At 46.4% G+C, this 19,877-nt stretch overlaps 1 protein-coding gene across 1 annotated transcript in view; it reads right to left on the bottom strand.

Moving 5' to 3' along the window:
- Positions 1-16,951, bottom strand: part of DHX38 (DEAH-box helicase 38) — a 69,672-nt gene extending 52,721 nt beyond the window's left edge. The window contains exons 1-6 of the mRNA XM_077288545.1: positions 16,797-16,951; positions 7,369-7,728; positions 7,094-7,257; positions 4,848-4,961; positions 4,374-4,527; positions 3,308-3,429 (exon numbers count right to left, since the gene is read on the bottom strand). Coding sequence (XP_077144660.1) covers positions 3,308-3,429; positions 4,374-4,527; positions 4,848-4,961; positions 7,094-7,257; positions 7,369-7,667 — 853 coding nt within the window. The 5' untranslated portion in view covers positions 7,668-7,728; positions 16,797-16,951. The remainder of the gene's footprint in view (positions 1-3,307; positions 3,430-4,373; positions 4,528-4,847; positions 4,962-7,093; positions 7,258-7,368; positions 7,729-16,796) is intronic.
- Between the last annotated feature and the right edge of the window lie 2,926 nt (positions 16,952-19,877).

The raw sequence follows: 19,877 nt of genomic DNA on the forward strand, positions 1-19,877 counted from the left end.
AGGCCATCATTGACACCCTCAAGCAAGAGGGTAAGACCCAGAAAGAAATTTCTCAACAAATAGGCTGTTCCCAGAGTGCTGTATCAAGGCACCTCAATGGTAAGTCTGTTGGAAGGAAACAATGTGGCAGAAAACGCTGTACAACGAGAAGAGGTGACCGGACCCTGAGGAAGATTGTGGAGAAGGACCGATTCCAGACCTTGGGGAACCTGGGGAACCTGAGGAAGCAGTGGACTGAGTCTGGTGTGGAAACATCCAGAGCCACCGTGCACAGGCGTGTGCAGGAAATGGGCTACAGGTGCCGCATTCCCCAGGTAAAGCCACTTTTGAACCATAAACAGCGGCAGAAGCGCCTGACCTGGGCTACAGAGAAGCAGCACTGGACTGTTGCTAAGTGGTCCCAAGTACTTTTTTCTGATGAAAGCAAATTTTGCATGTCATTCGGAAATCAAGGTGCCAGAGTCTGGAGGAAGACTGGGGAGAAGGAAATGCCAAAATGCCTGAAGTCCAGTGTCAAGTACCCACAGTCAGTGATGGTGTGGGGTGCCATGTCAGCTGCTGGTGTTGGTCCACTGTGTTTCATCAAGGGCAGGGTCAATGCAGCTAGCTATCAGGAGATTTTGGAGCACTTCATGCTTCCATCGGCTGAAATGCTTTATGGAGATGAAGATTTCATTTTTCAGCACGACCTGGCACCTGCTCACAGTGCCAAAACCACTGGTAAATGGTTTACTGACCATGGTATTACTGTGCTCAATTGGCCTGCCAACTCTGACCTGAACCCCATAGAGAATCTGTGGGATATTGTGAAGAGAAAGTTGAGAGACGCAAGACCCAACACTCTGGATGAGCTTAAGGCCGCTATTGAAGCATCCTGGGCCTCCATAACATCTCAGCAGTGTCACAGGCTGATTGCCTCCATGCCACGCCGCATTGAAGCAGTCATTTCTGCCAAAGGATTCCCGACCAAGTATTGAGTGCATAACTGAACATTATTATTTGATGGTTTTTTTGTTTGGTATTAAAAAACACTTTTATTTGATTGGTCGGGTGAAATATACTAATTTATTGAGACAGGTTTTTTGGGTTATCAGGAGTTCTATGCCAAAATCATCAGTATTAAAACAATAAAAGACCTGACAAATTTCAGTTGGTGGATAATGAATCTATAGTATATGAAAGTTTAATTGTAATCATTACATTATGGTAAATAATGAAATTTAACACTATATGCTAATTTTTTGAGAAGGACCTGTAATTGCAATATTTTGGAAAAAACTGCCTATGAAAACAGTATCTTTTTTAAAAAAAAATAAACACTCAAAATGCATGTTCCAAATTATTATGCACAGCAGAGTTTTCAACCTTTTTTTTTTTATTTTGAACAAAAAAATGGTCAATTGTGAAGTTATAAGCATTATCAGCTTATTACAAAATGAAATCAAACAGTTTTCAAGTGAAAACTTTATTCTAGGTGATGTTACATTTGCACATAGGACCCCTTGTTCGAAAGAAGCTTCTGAACTCTCTCGTCCATTGAATTTGTCAGCTTTTGGATGGTTTCTACTTCAATTGTTTTGCATGTGGACAGAATACCCTCCCAGAGCTGTTGCTTAGATGTGAACTGCCTCCCGCCATCATAGACACTCCTTTTGATGATGCTCCAGAGGTTCTCAATGGGGTTGAGGTCAGGGGAAGATGGTGGCCACACCATAAGTTTGTCCTCTTTTATGCCCATAGCAGCCAGAGATGCAGATGTGTTTTTTGCAGCATGAGACGGTGCATTATCATGCATGAAAATGATCTTGCTGCGGAAAGCACGGTTCTTCTTCTTGAACCATGGCAGGAAGTGTTGTTTTAGAAACTCCACATAGATTATGGAGTTCATCTTTACCCCTTCAAGGATCATAAAGGGGCCGACAATCTCTCTCCCCATGATTTCAGCCCAAAACATTACTCCACCTCCTCCTTGTTGGCGCCTTAGCCGTGTTTTCATGGGGTGTCCATCAACCAGCCATCCTCCACTCCATCTATCTGGACCATCGAGCGTTGCACAGCACTCATCGGTGAACAAAACAGTTTGAAAGTCAGTCTTCATGTATCATTTGGCCCACTGGAGCCGTTTCTGCTTGTGTGCAGTGGATAGAGGTGGTCGACAGGATGGCTTACGCACAGCTGCAAACCTCTGAAGGACCCTGCATCTTGTTGTTCTGGGGACGTTGGAGGCACCAGCAGCTTCAAAAACTTGTCTGCTGCTATGACAAGGCATTTTTGCAGCTGCTCTTTTAACCTTACGCAATTGCCTGTTGGAAAGAGTCCTCAATTTTTCCTTATCAGCACGCACACGTGTGTGCTGGGAATCAGCTACATACTTCTTGATTGTGCGATGATCACGATGAAGTGTCTTGGCAATGTTGATTGTAGTCATGCCTTGACCTAAATACTCCACAATTTGTTGCTTCTCAGCAGCCGACACAGCCTTTTTCTTTCCCATTTTTGCAAAAAATGTAGGCTGCTTAATAATGTGGAACAGCCTTCTTAAGTAGTCTTGCCTTTATTTGGACACACCTGCCAAACTAATTTGCACAGGTATCTGCAATTGCTTTCAGTGATATAAAGAGCCCTGACACACATCACCATCAATGAGTTTAAATGACAAACAAAAAAATTCTAACCTTATCACTCCTAAACTCTATGTGCATAATAATTCGGAACACAGTGTACTGCAGGGGAGGAGCTATTCTTTCTGTGTTTACTTAGTGTCCTCCTGGTGGCAGCAGCATAACACCCATGGTCCTGTGTCCCCCAATGAGGCGTAGGAGAAATAAGTTATATTATACTCACCCGGGGGGGGGCTGTTCGGTCCGATGGGTGTCACAGATAAAGTACGCCTGCGCAGAAGCGTGATGCCGGGGAGCGATGAAGAAGCAGGAGGGCGGCATCGCAAGAAGACCTGGACCTGTAACACCCACCGGACCAGACTGCACAGGACCGCCTCCCCCGGGTGAGTATAATATAACTTTTTTGTTTTCACTTGCAGGTCGGACCAGGGGCTTATCTGCAGCATTACAGAATGCTGTATATAAGCGCTGAAAGGCAGTGGTCAGATTTTATAGCAGCAAAATCTGCTGATAGGTTCCCTTTAAGCAGCCTACACAAAGGTTGTAGAAGGTAAACTATGCAAACTTGTTAATGGAACCCAATCGCAAAAATGATTTTTAAACCCCAATCAATTTAATGGTCTTAAAAAGGTGGACAACCCCTTTAAGCATCAGGTACAAATAAGAACACGAATGTTCGCGCTCACCTTTTCCCTGAGAGAGACGTGGCGTGGATCCAAGGTGGCGTCTCTCAGACGCCCATTCGTTGAACTTGTACGATGGAGTGGGGAGAGGCGTATCGTCTGTGTACCGGATTCTTACCGACGACCTGGGAATGGGATATTGGAGAAGGTATTATACAGTAATAGCTTCTGCTCAGTTTCTCACTGCAACCTATCAGAACGACCAAAGAGAACACAACTTCACTAATCGTGGAACAGCAAAAAAAAGAAAATACTGTTACAGTCTGCTGGAGATGGCACGTTTTTACTGCAAGTCTCAAGGCCTAGTGCAAAGGTTTTACATTTCTAAGCCAAAACCAATTGTGCACCTCTTCTGTATTTAAGATCTACATCACAAACCAGTTACAGCCAAATTCAGACTGGAGCAGATCTTCGCAGCAGTGGCACCAGAGAAATAAAAGGTTAGCTTTGCAATTTAGTAAGAATCCTATCTATGCTCAACAACTAAGGGATGTTTAATTATATTGTTTACGGCTCACTTCCTAGGTTACAGACCACCTCTATCGTCCATGGTCTGAATCTGTGGTGGTCATATCAATCTAGCGCACTGTTAGCTACCGATCTAGCCAGTTTCCACGTCTCTGCGCTAAAATTTTACAGAGGCAAAGCAGGCTCTTCTAGCTTGCTTCATAGGAGAGCACTCAATGTGGGCGAGCCGAACTGTCAGTCAGGAGCGTACTGCCGCTGCAAGCAGGAAGATGGGAGGCTGATGAGCAGTGCGCTCCAGAAAAAAAACAAAAAAAACACTAGAGCCAATGTAAACAAAAGGGAAGGGTAATGGTGATTTTATTTCTATTTTATAGAATGCCTTGCTATAAACCAGTTACGATCACACTTAATCCTCAGCCCTAACCCACAGGCAGCTCATTTCAGTTCTCACAACATTCACAAGTGCTGCTATCTTCCACGGGGAATTAATAGTGAGGACTAGGAGGCAGTACACAACGCAGCATATGCCCCTGGCTCAAGGTCTGTGTGGAGCTTATCGCAATGCAATAAGAAATGTGCACGAAAGGAACATAGTACAAACCTTTCCCTCCTCGAACTGTCTCTGTCACCACGAAAGCTGCGGTCAGAGTCTCTGTTAGAAGGAGACGGAGAAGGAGATTCCCACTGGGAGCGCTGGGACCCTCCATAACCACTGTCTTCTTCCTCCCATCCTGAGCGAGAAGGTGTGGAGGAGTCTAGAGAAGAAAAAACAAAAGTTAACAGCTCAAAAAAGGCTCATAGACAAGTTATATGAAGATGTAAACCAGTGCAAAGAAGTGGTTTGAACCCTTTGGTTCCCTCCTAGGGCTTCCTATTTAATATGGAGGAATGAAGGAGTTTGTCCATGTCAGGAAAAAAAGTGCCATTCTCCAATGGATATCATACTACAGAGACAATGTCCATGATATGATGCCGAAGACACACGATTAGGGGAGGTTGCAGGGAATATACACTACACATGACAAAGCTTCCCGCCCAGGAATATAGGAGGGCATCAATCACAATCACACTTTACCTCTGGGCTTGTGTCGTGGACTGTCAGGTTCGCTCCGCCGTGAGCTCCGCTCTGATCCACCGTCCCGCTCCGATCTGTCTCGCTCAGACCTGCTGCTCCTGCGGCTACGATCATCTGATGAATAGTAATTATTATTATTATTTATTTATTTATATAGCACCATTGATTCCATGGTGCCGTACATGAGAAGGGGTTACATACAAACTACAGACATCACTTACAGTAAGCAAACTAACAATTACAGACTGATACAGAGGGGTGACGACCCTGCCCTTGCGGGCTTACATTCTACAGGATGGTGGGGAAGGAGACAATAGGTTGAGGGTTGTAGGAGCACCGGTGTTGGAGAGGTGGTAGCTTCAGTAGTGGTGAGGAGGCAGCAGGGTCAGTGCAGGGTGTAGGCTTTCCTGAAGAGGTGGGTTTTCAGGTTCCGTATGAAGGATCCGAATGTGGTTTATAGTTGGACGTGTTGGGGCAAAAAATTCCAGAGGATGGAGGATATTCGGGAGAAGTCTTGGAGGCGGTTGGGTGAGGAGCGGATAAGTGTGGAGGAGAGGAGGTCTTGGGAGGACCAGAGATTAGGTGAGGGAAGATATATGGAGATTAGTTCAGAGATATATGGAGGAGACAGGATACGGATGGCTTTGTAGCTCAGTATTAGTAATTTGAACTGGATACGCTGAGGGAATGGGAGCCAGTGAAGAGATTTGCAGAGGGGGGTAAGCAGAGGAGTAGCGAAGAGAGAGATGAATTAGTAGGGCAGCAGAGTTAAGGATGGACTGGAGAGGTGCAAGGGTGTTAGCAGGGAGGCCGCAGAAAAGGATGTTGCAGTAGTCAAGGCGGGAGATGATGAGGGCATGTACAAGCATTTTAGTAGAGTGACGGTTGAGGAAAGGACGGATTCTGGAGATATTTTTGAGCTGGAGGCAACAGGAGGTGGAGAGAGCTTGGATGTGCGGTTTGAAGGACAGGGCAGAGTCAAGGGTTACTCCGAGGCAGCGGACTTCCGGTACGGGGGAGAGCGTGATGTCGTTAATTGCGATAGACAGGTCAGGTAAGGAAGATCTATGAGAAGTAGGAAAGATGATGAGTTCAGATTTGTCCACATTGAGTTTGAGGAAGCGAGAGGAGAAGAAGGAGGATATGGCCGATAGGCACTCTGGGATTCTGGACAGCAGAGCGGTGACGTCTGGACCAGAAAGGTAGATCTGAGTGTCATCAGCATATAGATGGTACTGGAAGCCATGGGACTTTATGAGTTGTCCCAGGCCAAGTGTATAGATTGAGAAGAGTAGGGGTTCTAGAACAGAGCCTTGGGGGACTCCAACAGAGAGAGGGTGGGATGAGGAGGTAGTGTGGGAGTGGGAGATGCTGAATGTGCGGATGGAAAGGTACGAGGAGATCCAGGATAGGGCAAGGTCTTTGATGCCAAAGGAGGAAAGGATCTGTAGTAGGTGGCAGTGCTCAACTGTGTCAAAAGCAGAGGACAGGTCTAGAAGGAGGAGTACAGAGTATTGTCCGTTATCTTTGGCTGTAAGTAGGTCGTTAGTGATTTTGTTCAGGGCTGTCTCAGTTGAGTGATGGGGGCGGAAACCAGATTGTAGATTGTCAAAGAGCAAGTTAGATGAGAAGTGGGAGGAAAGTTCAGCATGGACATGCTGTTCCAGGAGTTTGGAAGCGAATGGCAGCAGCAGTATTGGGCGATAGCTGGACATAGCAGTTGGATCGAGGATCGAGGCTTGGCTTTTTAAGGATAGGCGTGATTGTGGCATGTTTGAAAGCAGAAGGGAAGGTGCCAGAAGTTAGTGATGGGTTGAAGAGGTGGGTTAGGAATGGGAAGAGAGTGGTGGTGAGGTTGGGGAGGAGGTGGGATGGGGTCAAGCGCACAGGTGGTGAGGTGCGATTTGAGGGGAGACAATTAAGCCCCCCTTCAGTTAAAGTTTTGAATAACTGTTTGGGGTTGTAGGATAATAATATTTACTTATGGAAAAGACGCCAAGTTTAGGAAATACATAAGCACTTAGAATTCCGCTCATTTTAAGCCAATGTTATTGCCCCTAACCCTTTATATAAACTGTACCCAAGAATGCAATGAGCAGGGATGAATTCTTAAAAAGTTGCAAATTATGGACTACATAAGGCTTGTGCAGTATTATGCAACCTTTTTTGTTATGCACAGAAGTGGCGTGAACACTATAATAAACATCCCCGTTAATGGGCTGCGTCTATTCGGATGATCACTTTACCTCTGTCTCGGCTGCTCCGCTCCTTCCGTCGTCTGTCGTCCTTCGATGACGCATAGACCCCGTGTTCCCTCCTCTCACGTTCTCTCTGGCGGTTTCGCGCCAAGAACTCTTCGTTTACTCCACCGGTATAAGATGGAGTCTCCACGCGGGCGGTTCTGTAGTGTCTGGAAATAAATATAAGACATTACTAATCATAAATAGACCTCTATGATAATATCAGCAGCTCTAATAAAATCCCTTGGAACCAGCATAAAGCCCAATTATCTGCCACTTACCGGTCTCCGTGGCTGCCACGACTTATCCTGTCCCCAGACCCTTCGGAAGGCTTCTCTCGATCTTCCCAGTCTCTAGACCCCAGTTTAGTCTTTTTGTCCCCCTCCTGTCGCTCCTTTTCTTCTCGCTCTTTCCTCTTCTGTGCAGCCAACAAGTCCAGGCCCAGTAATGAGGAGCGCGGAGCAGGAGCCTTAAACACGTGCTGCTCGGCGCTGGAGCTCTTCTTCTTCACCACCAACCCTCCTTCTTCCTCAGAGGGGTCGCTGCCCTCCAGCCTGTGCAGAGACGCATCCTCCTCCATGTTTATTCTGGCACACCGCCTCTATTAGAATTGATCAAGTGACGACATATATCAGTGGTTTCTGGAGAGAAATGAGAAATGGTGATGATTACAGATACTGACAACATGTGAAAAGTGGTAAATTCACACATAGCGGTCGTGGTATGCAACCTAGAAGTGTGCAGTTTAACCGTGGATTCGCAAAGGGGAAGTTCAGTAACCAACAAATTCATGGTTAAAAGGGCACGAGACAAGAACTAGCAGCCAAACCATTGTCAATACCATTCCTGGTGGTGATGGAGTATGTGCTCGCCAGTCGCCACCCTTAAACTTCCTGTTCCAAGGAGTTAACTTATGAGTTCTCAGTTAAAGGGGGTTTCCAAAACTTTTTCAGCCCATTTCATATGTCCGAACTCTTCTTAATCGCTTTTCTAATATACATCCCTACACCTCGGTGTGGGTCATGTAACTCTTTGCTTCTTTCTCCCAGCTGTCCTCGGTTTCTCTATGCATGCATAGGGAGAGACCTGTCAGTCACTGGCAGTGGGCGGGGAGAATCACCAGGGTCCCGCCTTTTTGACTAGCCACCACGTCAGCAGACTGACACGCTCTTCTCAATCCGGACGAGAGGCAAATGGGACGTAACAGGCAGGAAAGCACATCGGCAACTGGTTACGTGACCACACCGAGATGTGCTCATAGACGGAAGGCAGTGGATGAAAGTATATGTAGAAAAAGATTGTTAGGAAGAGTTCGGAAATATGAAAGTGGGTCAAATAGTAATGGAAAACCTCTAACTCCATCTATGGCCAGAGATGTGCAGGAAACAAAGTCTGTAGAAGTCAAACAGTGCAATGAAGTCCGATTACAAAAAGGACAGGCTTTAAAGGGGAAAATAAGAAACTTAAGGGGAACTCCAAGCTGTATAAATATAAAGAAAGAGACAATATGAAATGAGGGGTGGTCACTAGGGGTGAGAAAATCAATTTGCAGGACCCTAGTCAGAAGAAGTAGGATGCAGTACTTGTAAGGCCTCATTCAGACATCCAGTTTTGTACAAATAGAAATGTGTTCCCGTTGAAACGGTTCTTAAGGTCTCATTCACTCGTCCATATTTCTGGGAAGTGTGGTGTCAACACAAACACGCACATCCATTATAATCTATGGGGCTGCGCACATGTCCTTGTTTTCACACAGACGGCGTGACCCACACGTAGACATGTCCGTTTTTTCCCGGCAGTAAGGATGATAGTATGTACAGATATGGATGACATGTGACGCGCACAGGAATGGAATTCAGAATAGAAATTACAGGTGTTTAGGTGTTAGATGAGCAAAGACAGAGCTAGAGATCAGGTAGATGGATAATTAGCTGGACTATATTGGAGCTGCGTGGGACCTTTTTTTTTATAATTAATTGGTGAACGAGGCAAAGTCTTGTTTTTATTTCTCTCTTTTTACGTTTGTCAGATTTCCATTTGTGGACTATAGTAGGACCCAAGTGGGATTTTTTTTTTCCTTTTAGAAATTGGTGAGCAAGGAAACGCATCAGGGAGTGTTTATCAAAAAATAAAGTATTTTTGTGTGTGAGTGTTTATTTTTACTACTGGGCTAGTAGTGAGGGTGGTTGACAGACACCTCTCCAGTCCTAACACCAGGGGGCTTGATGTCAGCTGGGTTTTGGGGCAATTCACAGCTGACATCAACCCCAACTACCAACACCCATATTGTCAACGTACCAGGGCAATCAGAAAGAGCAAAGAACAAGTGCCAGAATTGGAGAATTAATGTGATGCAACACTTCTGGGACAGCTGAGGGCTGGTATTTTTAGGCTGGGAATGGCCCAATAACTAGGAACCTTCCCAGCCTGATAACATGTCCACACCTGTCTGCTTACCTTGACTGGTTACCAAAAATAAGGGGGACCCCACGTAGCTTTATTTCAATTATTAGATTTATCCATGAACAGTAACCAACACACGCAAGGCACTAATTATATATCTCACAAATAGCTATCTCTATCTTTGTACATCTTTAGCACCTAAACATCTGTCTTTTCAATTCTGCGTTCAATTCCAGTATGTATCACACAGAGGGCACACACGTATACAGATACAGCCAAAAGAAAACCACAAGGATAGTAAAAACAGACAGTCGTAGGCGATGTGCACACGATGCGGATTTGTAGCTTTTACACACGGAAATGCTCCAAAAACGCAATGGATTACTTAAGCAATGTTAATCTATGAGATTCCTGATATGTTGTGCACATGATCCGGAAAAGTCCGTCCTTATTTGCAGCATTATATTTTCCGCACCATGTCAATTCTTTTTGGCTTTTTGCAAAACCGCTGCAAATTGTCAAAGGGAAATAACGTCAGAAGGAGGAAGAGTGTGTGAGTGGAGAATGAGTGTGTGAGTGTGTGTACCCAGGCGTCGTCTGGTGGGACTACTACTCCCACTCGGCTAAGTGTTTTGTCAAGTATAGCAGAGACAGCATGAGCTGATGATGGGAGAATAGTCTCATCATCCAGAGCCTGTGTTCAATTGTAAATTGAAACAATAACATACAAAATACATACTCACCAAACCCCTAATCCCCGACGCCCGCATCTCCTGCAAACAATCAAAACTAATAAACCAACAGTATACTCCCTGTCCACCATAGTCCATTTAATACCGAGTCTCCCACAGCAATCTCACGTGTAGAACAGTCACACCGGGAAATGTGACCGCTCTACCCGGTCTCCGGTGATACACTGCGGGAGCAATTACATCCTGTCAGTGTGTCACTGAGACACCGTGAGAGTTCACCGGAGTTCATCAGCTGATCAGCTCCGGTACGCTCACTTACAGCACCGCTGCGTGGGAAAGTTCTCACGCAGCAGTGCCATAAGTGAGAGCACTGGAGCTGATGAACTCCGGTGAACTCTCACGGCAGCGCAGTGATACACTGCAGGAGGGATTACCTCCTGTCAGTGTATCGCCGCAGACCGGGTAGAGTGGTCACATCTCCCGATGTGACTGTTCTACACGTGAGATCGTCGTGGGACACTCGGCATTAAATGGTCTATTTCGGACAAGATAGTATTATATGTTGGTTTATTATTTTATTTTTGTTGCAGGAGACGAGGGCATCGGGGATTAGGCGTTCACTAATTATGGTAAATTAAGATTCAATAAAGGAGTCTGTGATTATTCCAAATAAAGGACTTCATTCTGGCTATGTATTTACCATGCAACTATAGGATTAGTAATGGATAGGTGTCTTATAGACGCCTCTCTATAACTAACCTGTGGGCTTGATGTCACCTGACAATACAAAGGTGACATCAACCCCACAAATATGAACCCCACTTGCCACCGCTACAGGGCAAGTGCGAAGAGCGAGGCTAAGTGCCAGAATTGGTGCATCTATAAGATGCACCATTTCTGGGGTGGCTGACAGCTGATGTTTTTAGCCTGGGGAAGCCAATATCCATGGCCCCCTTCCCAGGCTATTAGTATCAGCCCGCAGTTGCCTGCCTAGCCTTTGCTGGTTTGATTTTATAGGGAGAACCCATTTAAATTTTTTTCTGGTGTTCCCCTGTAAACTAGCCAGTAAAGGCTAAGCAAACAGCTGTGAAAAGATATTAATAGCCTGGGAACATTTGGCTATCGTCTCCTTCCCAGAATATTACCAGAATATTGGCTTTCCCTCTGCTGGTTATGAAAATTATGCCGGAGCCCACGCAATTTTTTTTTTAAATAAACAGATATTGCGTTTCACGCAGATTTCTGACAGTTGCTATTTTATTACACGTTAATTATGTTAATGCTCCTACATAGGCTGGTGAGTGTGTGTGTGTCTTTATTTAAAACTCTTTATGTACAGGTTTTATTAATGAGGGTATCTGGCTGACACCTGTTCATTACTAAACTTCGGGCTTGGTATTACATACATACGGTACATATTATATATATATATTTGTTTTGTGTATGTAAACAGTATAAATTTTAACATGTTATGTAATGATATTATGGTCTTCAATGGAGAATGAAAAAGAAGAGGTTGAACATGGAAAGGACATCACATTGTTAAATTTTTTTTAATAATATATCTTTATTTTGGTATGCTCACACTGGGCATTTTTGCTGCATTTTTTTGCTGCTTTTTTATGCTAATTTTCTGCTGTTTTTTTTTTATAGCACCAGCAAAGTCTATGAGATTTCAGAAATATCATGCACAAACATTGGGGGGTTTTTTGTCATCAGGATTTTGTTCTTTGCAGCGTTTTTTTTTTTAGATCGAGCAGGTCACTTCTTTCAGCGTTTTTGCAGCCTTTTCCACCCATTGACTTGAATGGATGGTGATAAAATGCTGCAAATACGCAGGTTGACTTTTTTTGCAGCGTATTTGCTGCAGAAAAGCCAAGGACAACAGGATGTGACCTCACACTCGGCTCTGCTACCTCTAGATGGCAGGCGGCATGATGCGTCCATGCAGTCTGTCATCCAGCAGACCAGACCCAAGCCCCATTCACTTGAATACAGTGTTTGACACGCTGTCATATGCATGACAGCGCGGCAAACACTGCTTCTGATCAGCGGGGAAACCATCCTCGCTGGTAAGAGCGCCGCGGTTCCCACGCTGTCAGAAGACACTGTGAGCGCTCAGGTGTGATCGGAGGTATACAGTTTACCTCCGGTCACTGGTGTCAGTTGATGAGACAACTGCTCCCATTATCCGACACATGCTGCCCGCTATTAACAGTGAGAGCAGAGGCATCGGATAGGAAAATTCATCAGCTGCTCCTGTGCGGTAAATAAATAATTTGAAAAAAAACCTGCGTGGGTTCCCCTGTATTTTTGATAACAAGCCAGGCAAAACTCACAGCTGGGGGCTGCAACCCTCAGCTGTCAGCTTCAGCAAGGATAGTTATCAAGAAAAGAGGGGTCCTCACAATGTTTTTTTTATTAATTTAAATAATGTTTTTGAAAAACGGCTTGGAGTCCCCCCCATTTTTGACAACCAGCCTTGCTAAAGCAGACAGCTGGGGGCTGGTATTCTCAAGCTGGTAAGAAGCCATGGATATTGCACCCCACAGCCTAAAAATAGAAACCTGCAGCTGCCCAGAAAAATTCTAGTGCTTTGCCCAGCTCTTCCTAGTTGCCCTGTAGCGGTGGCAAGTGGGGTTCATATTTGTGAGGTTGATGTTACCTTTCTATTGTCAGATGACATCAAGCCCACGGTTTAGTAATGGAGAAGCGTCTATAAGACACCTATCCATTACTAATCCTATAGTTATATGGTAAATAAACACAGCCAGAATAAAGTCCTTTAATTAAAAGAATGACACAGACTCCTTTAATAATCTCAATTAAACCATACTCACAACCTCGCCTAAGGCCGGGTTCAAGTTGTGTTCCTGTGCGGTTGGCGGGCGCATCAAAACGACATCCGCATGTCCTGCGTACCCAATGTTAAAGATAGGTACGCAGGACATATGCAGAAGTAGACGGATCTAAGTGCGGAAGTGGGTAGAGCTTAAAGGAGGAAGTACGCAGCCCTCCGCAGCTCAGCCGAACACTAATATTAACCTAGCCCAATTCCACCTAAGCCCTCGATCTCCAGTAATAAATAAAAAAAATAAGAAAGCAACAATATACCATACCCGACTGTCATTCTGTCCCACGCCGTAATCCATGAGGTGACCGTGGTGAAATCCCTGCTAGCACCGTGAGAAAGTCGCATGGTGCAGAGGTGAGTTCACCAGAAGAATTTCACTGTGATGAACTCACCTCTGCACCGTGCAACTTTCTCACGGTGCTAGCGCGGGATCTCACCGAGGTCACAGCAGTTCAGCCCGGCTCGGAATAAAGCTTCAGAGACATCACCTCTAGTCACTGATGCTGGGCTCACAGCAGCTCATTCACCAGTAGTTCTCAGCCTTGACGGTCGCATCTTGGCACCGTCCAGGTTGAAAACTAATTATCCCCCAGGCATGGATTACGGCGTGGGACAGAATGACATTGAGGTATGGTATATTGTTGTTTTATTATTTTTGGTTTATTACAGGAGATCGAGAGCTTCGGTGGAATTAGACGAGGTCGTAAGTAAGGTTTAATTGAGATTATTAAAAGAGTCTGTCTTTCTTTCAATTAAAAGGACTTTTTCTGGGTGTCTGTGCTTTCTTGTAATGTGACTATGGGGTTAGTAATTGGGGCGTCTTATTGATGGGGGGGCTTCTCCATTACCAAACTTGGGGCCTGATGTCACCTGTGACATCAACCCCCCCAACTATTACCGTACTTGCCACGGCTACAGGGCAAGTGGAAAGAGCGAGGCTAAGTGTCAGAATTACATAGTTACATAGTTATTAAGGTTGAAGGAAGACTAAGTCCATCTAGTTCAACCCATAGCCTAACCTAACATGCCCTAACATGTTGATCCAGAGGAAGGCAAAAAAAACCCATGTGGCAAAGAGTAACTCCACCAAGAATTGGCGCATCTTAGAGATGCATCTTTTCTGTGGCGGCTGAGAGCTGATGTTTTTAGCCTGGGGGGGGCAGAATCCATGGCCCCTTCCTAGGCTATTAATATCAGCCCGCAGCTGTCTGCATAGCCTTTGCCGATTATCAATTATAGGGGGACCCCACGTCATTTTTTTTTTAGGGTCCCCATTTTAACAGCCAGTAAAGGCTAAGTATACAGCTGTGAGCTGATATTAATAGCCTGGGAAGGTCCATGGGTATTACCCCCTTCTCAGGCTATAAACATCTGCATCCCAGTCGTCGGCTTTCCCTCTGCTGGTAACAAAAATTATGAGGAAGCCCAAGCCATTTTTGACCAAAAAATTAATCTTTTATTAATTACATGTACAGTAAGCTGCACACACACTGTACTAATTGTATTTATCACTGACATCTATATATCTACCTATTCTATTTGCATTTACTGTGTGTAATCCATCTCTTCTATCCTGTCGGCTCCTGCAGTTATTTTACTCTACGCAGCTAAGGAATTGCCGACAATCCTTCTATCTATGCAATATAAATACATATATATGTCTGTGTGTGTGTCACTAACATCTATATACATATGTATTCTATGTGTTTATATCTATTCTATCTAATCTGTCAGTGTGATTTTACTGTAGCGGCACATGAATTACCGGCTTTTCAAAGGATCTAGAGGTACGGTTCTAAAGAAGTAGTTTTTTTTTTCTCTCGGGGCACTCAACATTATTAGCATGCACAAGACTCAAGTTATCAACAAAAACGCATGGAAAAAAAGCACCAAAACAGCAACAAAAACACAAAGTAAAACGCATCAAAACATGCGTTATTGTTGCAGCTTCTTCCCTGCAAAGAAATCAGGTTTTGCTGCACAAAAAAAAAAAAATGCCCAGTGTGAACTTACCCTTCAGCTTACAAAAACGCATGAAAAACCGCATTAAAAAATGCAACAAAAAAACACAGATTTTCCACTGTGTTTTTCTGCCAAGAGATGCAGAATCCTTGTAGAAATTTCTGCAAGCAAATGCGCTACGTGTGCACAGAGCCTTACGTGTACTTTTTTTATGCAGACGTGTGAAGGGGGCCTAAAGGATATTCCCATGTGTTGCAGCCACAAGCAAATTGCGGTCCTGCTACCCTGCATCTGCAACCTCCACGAAACAGAGCAGCGTAGCTGGGCTTTGGTCGTTTCCATAGTCCAGATCATCTGTGGCTGCCTGACATGGGAGTATGGCTTTAAGGTGCCCACCATTCACAAGCATAGTCTGATAGGCAGGGAGCCAGAAGAGTCCAGCAGAAATTAATGGCTGACCCTTTATTGCCCCACAGTGTATAGATCTGTGAAGGGTAGGAATGGAGGCGCAGAAGACACAGGACGGGCGCCGGCTGCCTCTAACTACAGCGATCGGCACTTGCACACTTGATCACGGCTGGAACATTTCAATGCTGTCAATCATGGACAGCAACTTTTAAAGAGGTTGTGACTGCAGATCTGAATGCGCACCACATGCTGTATGGGTTCTCCAGGAGCGGTCGGGTCACATTTCGACAAAATATGTCATTTGCATACTTTTGGGCACATTTCGACTACACGTAGCATATTGAGTGCAGCTCCGCAGGTCTGGTCGGCACATGACAGCATGTATGCAAATCACATACTGGTGGATATTTGACAGTCCGCCCCAGAGAATCCTTGAAGTGCGCAGTCACAGAGTCTGGACAACCCCTTTAAGTTGCCCCATGCAAGAGGTGTCTCCAATCAGGCCCCTTCCCACTGGGCGCTGATGGGTTGTCATAGCAGCCGGGGGGGGGGCTTCTGAAGGCCCCATTACCACCTTGGTCCTCCTGTGAAGCCCAATCATGAGAAACTGTGATTTCCCCTACATACATACAGTGCAGAGAGAGAGAGAGACACACACAGACAATCACTTTTCCAGTAGAAGAAGAATATAAGTGAAATTCTGCATCTCTTCAACCCCAATAAAATCCAATCAAAGCAGACGATTAGTTAAATGCAAATAAAAAAGAAAATCTAAAAAGTGCCAATTTGCTATAGTCTTTTATTTTTTTGGGGGTGGAGAGGGGCAAAGCTTCAGCTCCTACAATGATGAAATAAAGACTTGATCTGAGCCCCAAAATGATATGAACAGAAAGAAGCTGAAACACCAGACGATCTGCACACACACATCATCCAATTCTGTCCCACAAACAACAAGCCCCGGTCCGGCTCTGGGGCAGAAAGATACAAGGTATGGCTCCTGAAGGAGGAGGAGGGAAGAAAAAACCAAACGTGCAAAATACGAAGAGCGACAGGAAAGGGTTAACCAGCAGTGACCGCCCGGGCGCGATCTACGGCAGTGTCGCACATACAACGGCTGATCTGCAGGAGACACCGACTAGCGTTGTCCATAGCAACCAGGGAGCTGCCGCCATTATCACCCCCGGTCTCCATTACATTATATACAGCGCGCTAAGCCGCTCTGGACGGCGAGACGGAGTCCAACCCAGCGCCAGACAGGAGACAGGCTCCGGGAGCGGACGAGTGAGAGCCACCTCACACCGCACACACCGTCCTCTCCCCGGTGCCACACACACACAGCTGCCGCTTCACGGACCGAAACCAGAACCGGTCATACACTTCCACTTATTACCTCAGACCGTGGGCGCCGCCATCATCCCAGAATTCCTTTAGGTTCTTTCAACATACTTTATTGACTCGCAGTGAAGCAGAGCTACTCACTTCCGGTGTGAGCGGAAGTAGCGGCCATCTTGGTACACTCACTTGGTGTGCTCTGCTAACGCAGCCATATTGGTACTCTCTGCATTGTCTATGTGGAAGTTCTTTAATTCGATTATATACAGTATATGAATATAAAATGTTAACAATATGATATATATAAAATGATTTATTGATTATGGATTAAGTACATGGAGCCATTATTGGCCTTATGAACCACAGAATATTTTAATTGTTATCTTTTTGCTTCTTTACATCTACAGAGATGTTTGCATTCAAGGGACGGATTGTAAAAAATATTTGAACAAAAAAATGCTGTTTTTGATTAATTAAAATTATTATTTTTTTAATCACATTTGTGTTTTTTTTCTTTTGTGTCGCATTGTTGTAAACGTTTATTTTTTTTTATGTAGTAGCTTTTTATGGAAAAGGCACATATGTTTATTAAAAACACTTTAGGGGACTTTTTTCCATTTAAATACGGTCATTTCAGGCCCCCCCCCAAAAAAAAGTTTTGCAATTGGATTTCATTAAACAATTTGCACAGTTGATCTTTAGCAGCCTCCATGCTGCAGAAAGAGTTAACTGGGCATCAGTCAGTGAGCTTGTGCTGAGGGTCTGATGGGGTGTTGGTTATTCTTTTATCTTTCTCAGCTGATTTATGACCACAGACCTCATCATAGTTATGAGTAGGGGAATAAAGAGCTTGTAAAAGCGCCATAGACAGTATAGTGGCCGCGGCTGGGTACTGCACATCAGTAGAGCTGCACAGCGCCATAGACAGTATAGTGGCCGCGGCTGGGTACTGCACATCAGTAGAGCTGCACAGCGCCATAGACAGTATAGTGGCCGCGGCTGGGTACTGCACATCAGTAGAGCTGCACAGCTCCATACACAGTATAGTGGCCGCGGCTGGGTACTGCACATCAGCAGAGCTGCACAGCTCCATAGACAGTATAGTGGCCGCGGCTGGGTACTGCACATCAGCAGAGCTGCACAGCTCCATAGACAGTATAGTGGCCACGGCGGGGTACTGCACATCAGCAGAGCTGCACAGCTCCATAGACAGTATAGTGGCCGCGGCTGGGTACTGCACATCCGCAGAGCTGCACAGCGCCATAGACAGTATAGTGGCCGCGGCTGGGTACTGCACATCAGCAGAGCTGCACAGCTCCATAGACAGTATAGTGGCCGCGGCTGGGTACTGCACATCAGCAGAGCTGCACAGCTCCATAGACAGTATAGTGGCCGCGGCTCCGTACTGCACATCAGCAGAGCTGCACAGCTCCATAGACAGTATAGTGGCCACGGCTGGGTACTGCACATCAGCAGAGCTGCACAGCTCCATAGACAGTATAGTGGCCGTGGCTGGGTACTGCACATCCGCAGAGCTGCACAGCTCCATAGACAGTATAGTGGCCGTGGCTGGGTACTGCACACCCGCAGAGCTGCACAGCTCCATAGACAGTATAGTGGCCGCGGCTGGGTACTGCACATCAGCAGAGCTGCACAGCTCCATAGACAGTATAGTGGCCGCGGCTCGGTACTGCACATCCGCAGAGCTGCACAGCGCCATAGACAGTATAGTGGCCGTGGCTGGGTACTGCACATCCGCAGAGCTGCACAGCTCCATAGACAGTATAGTGGCCGCGGCTGGGTACTGCACATCCGCAGAGCTGCACAGCGCCATAGACAGTATAGTGGCCGCGGCTCGGTACTGCACATCCGCAGAGCTGCACAGCGCCATAGACAGTATAGTGGCCGCGGCTCGGTACTGCACATCCGCAGAGCTGCACAGCGCCATAGACAGTATAGTGGCCGTGGCTGGGTACTGCACATCAGTAGAGCTGCACAGCTCCATAGACAGTATAGTGGCCGCGGCTGGGTACCGCACACCCGCAGAGCTGCACAGCTCCATAGACAGTATAGTGGCCACGGCTGGGTACTGCACATCCGCAGAGCTGCACAGCGCCATAGACAGTATAGTGGCCGCGGCTCGGTACTGCACATCCGCAGAGCTGCACAACGCCATAGACAGTATAGTGGCCGTGGCTGGGTACTGCACACCCGCAGAGCTGCACAGCTCCATAGACAGTATAGTGGCCGCGGCTGGGTACTGCACACCCGCAAAGCTGCACAGCTCCATAGACAGTATAGTGGCCGCGGCTGGGTACTGCACATCAGTAGAGCTGCACAGCTCCATAGACAGTATAGTGGCCGCGGCTGGGTACTGCACACCCGCAGAGCTGCACAGCTCCATAGACAGTATAGTGGCCACGGCTGGGTACTGCACATCCGCAGAGCTGCACAGCTCCATAGACAGTATAGTGGCCACGGCTGGGTACTGCACACTTGCAGAGCTGCACAGCTCCATAGACAGTATAGTGGCCGTGGCTGGGTACTGCACATCCGCAGAGTTGCATAGCTCCATAGACAGTATAGTGGCCACGGCTGGGTACTGCACATCCGCAGATCTGCACAGCGCCATAGACAGTATAGTGGCCGCGGCTCGGTACTGCACATCCGCAGAGCTGCACAGCGCCATAGACAGTATAGTGGCCGCGGCTCGGTACTGCACATCCGCAGAGCTGCACAGCGCCATAGACAGTATAGTGGCCGCGGCTGGGTACTGCACATCAGTGGAGCTGCACAGCTCCATAGACAGTATAGTGGCCGTGGCTGGGTACTGCACATCCGCAGAGCTGCACAGCGCCATAGACAGTATAGTGGCCGCGGCTCGGTACTGCACATCCGCAGAGCTGCACAGCGCCATAGACAGTATAGTGGCCGTGGCTGGGTACTGCACACCCGCAGAGCTGCACAGCTCTATAGACAGTATAGTGGCCGCAGCTGGGTACTGCACACCCGCAGAGCTGCACAGCTCCATAGACAGTATAGTGGCCGCGGCTGGGTACTGCACATCAGTAGAGCTGCACAGCTCCATAGACAGTAAAGTGGCCGCGGCTGGGTACTGCACACCCGCAGAGCTGCACAG

This window comes from Ranitomeya variabilis, chromosome 2, assembly GCF_051348905.1.
Source record: "Ranitomeya variabilis isolate aRanVar5 chromosome 2, aRanVar5.hap1, whole genome shotgun sequence".
NCBI lineage: Eukaryota > Metazoa > Chordata > Amphibia > Anura > Dendrobatidae > Ranitomeya > Ranitomeya variabilis.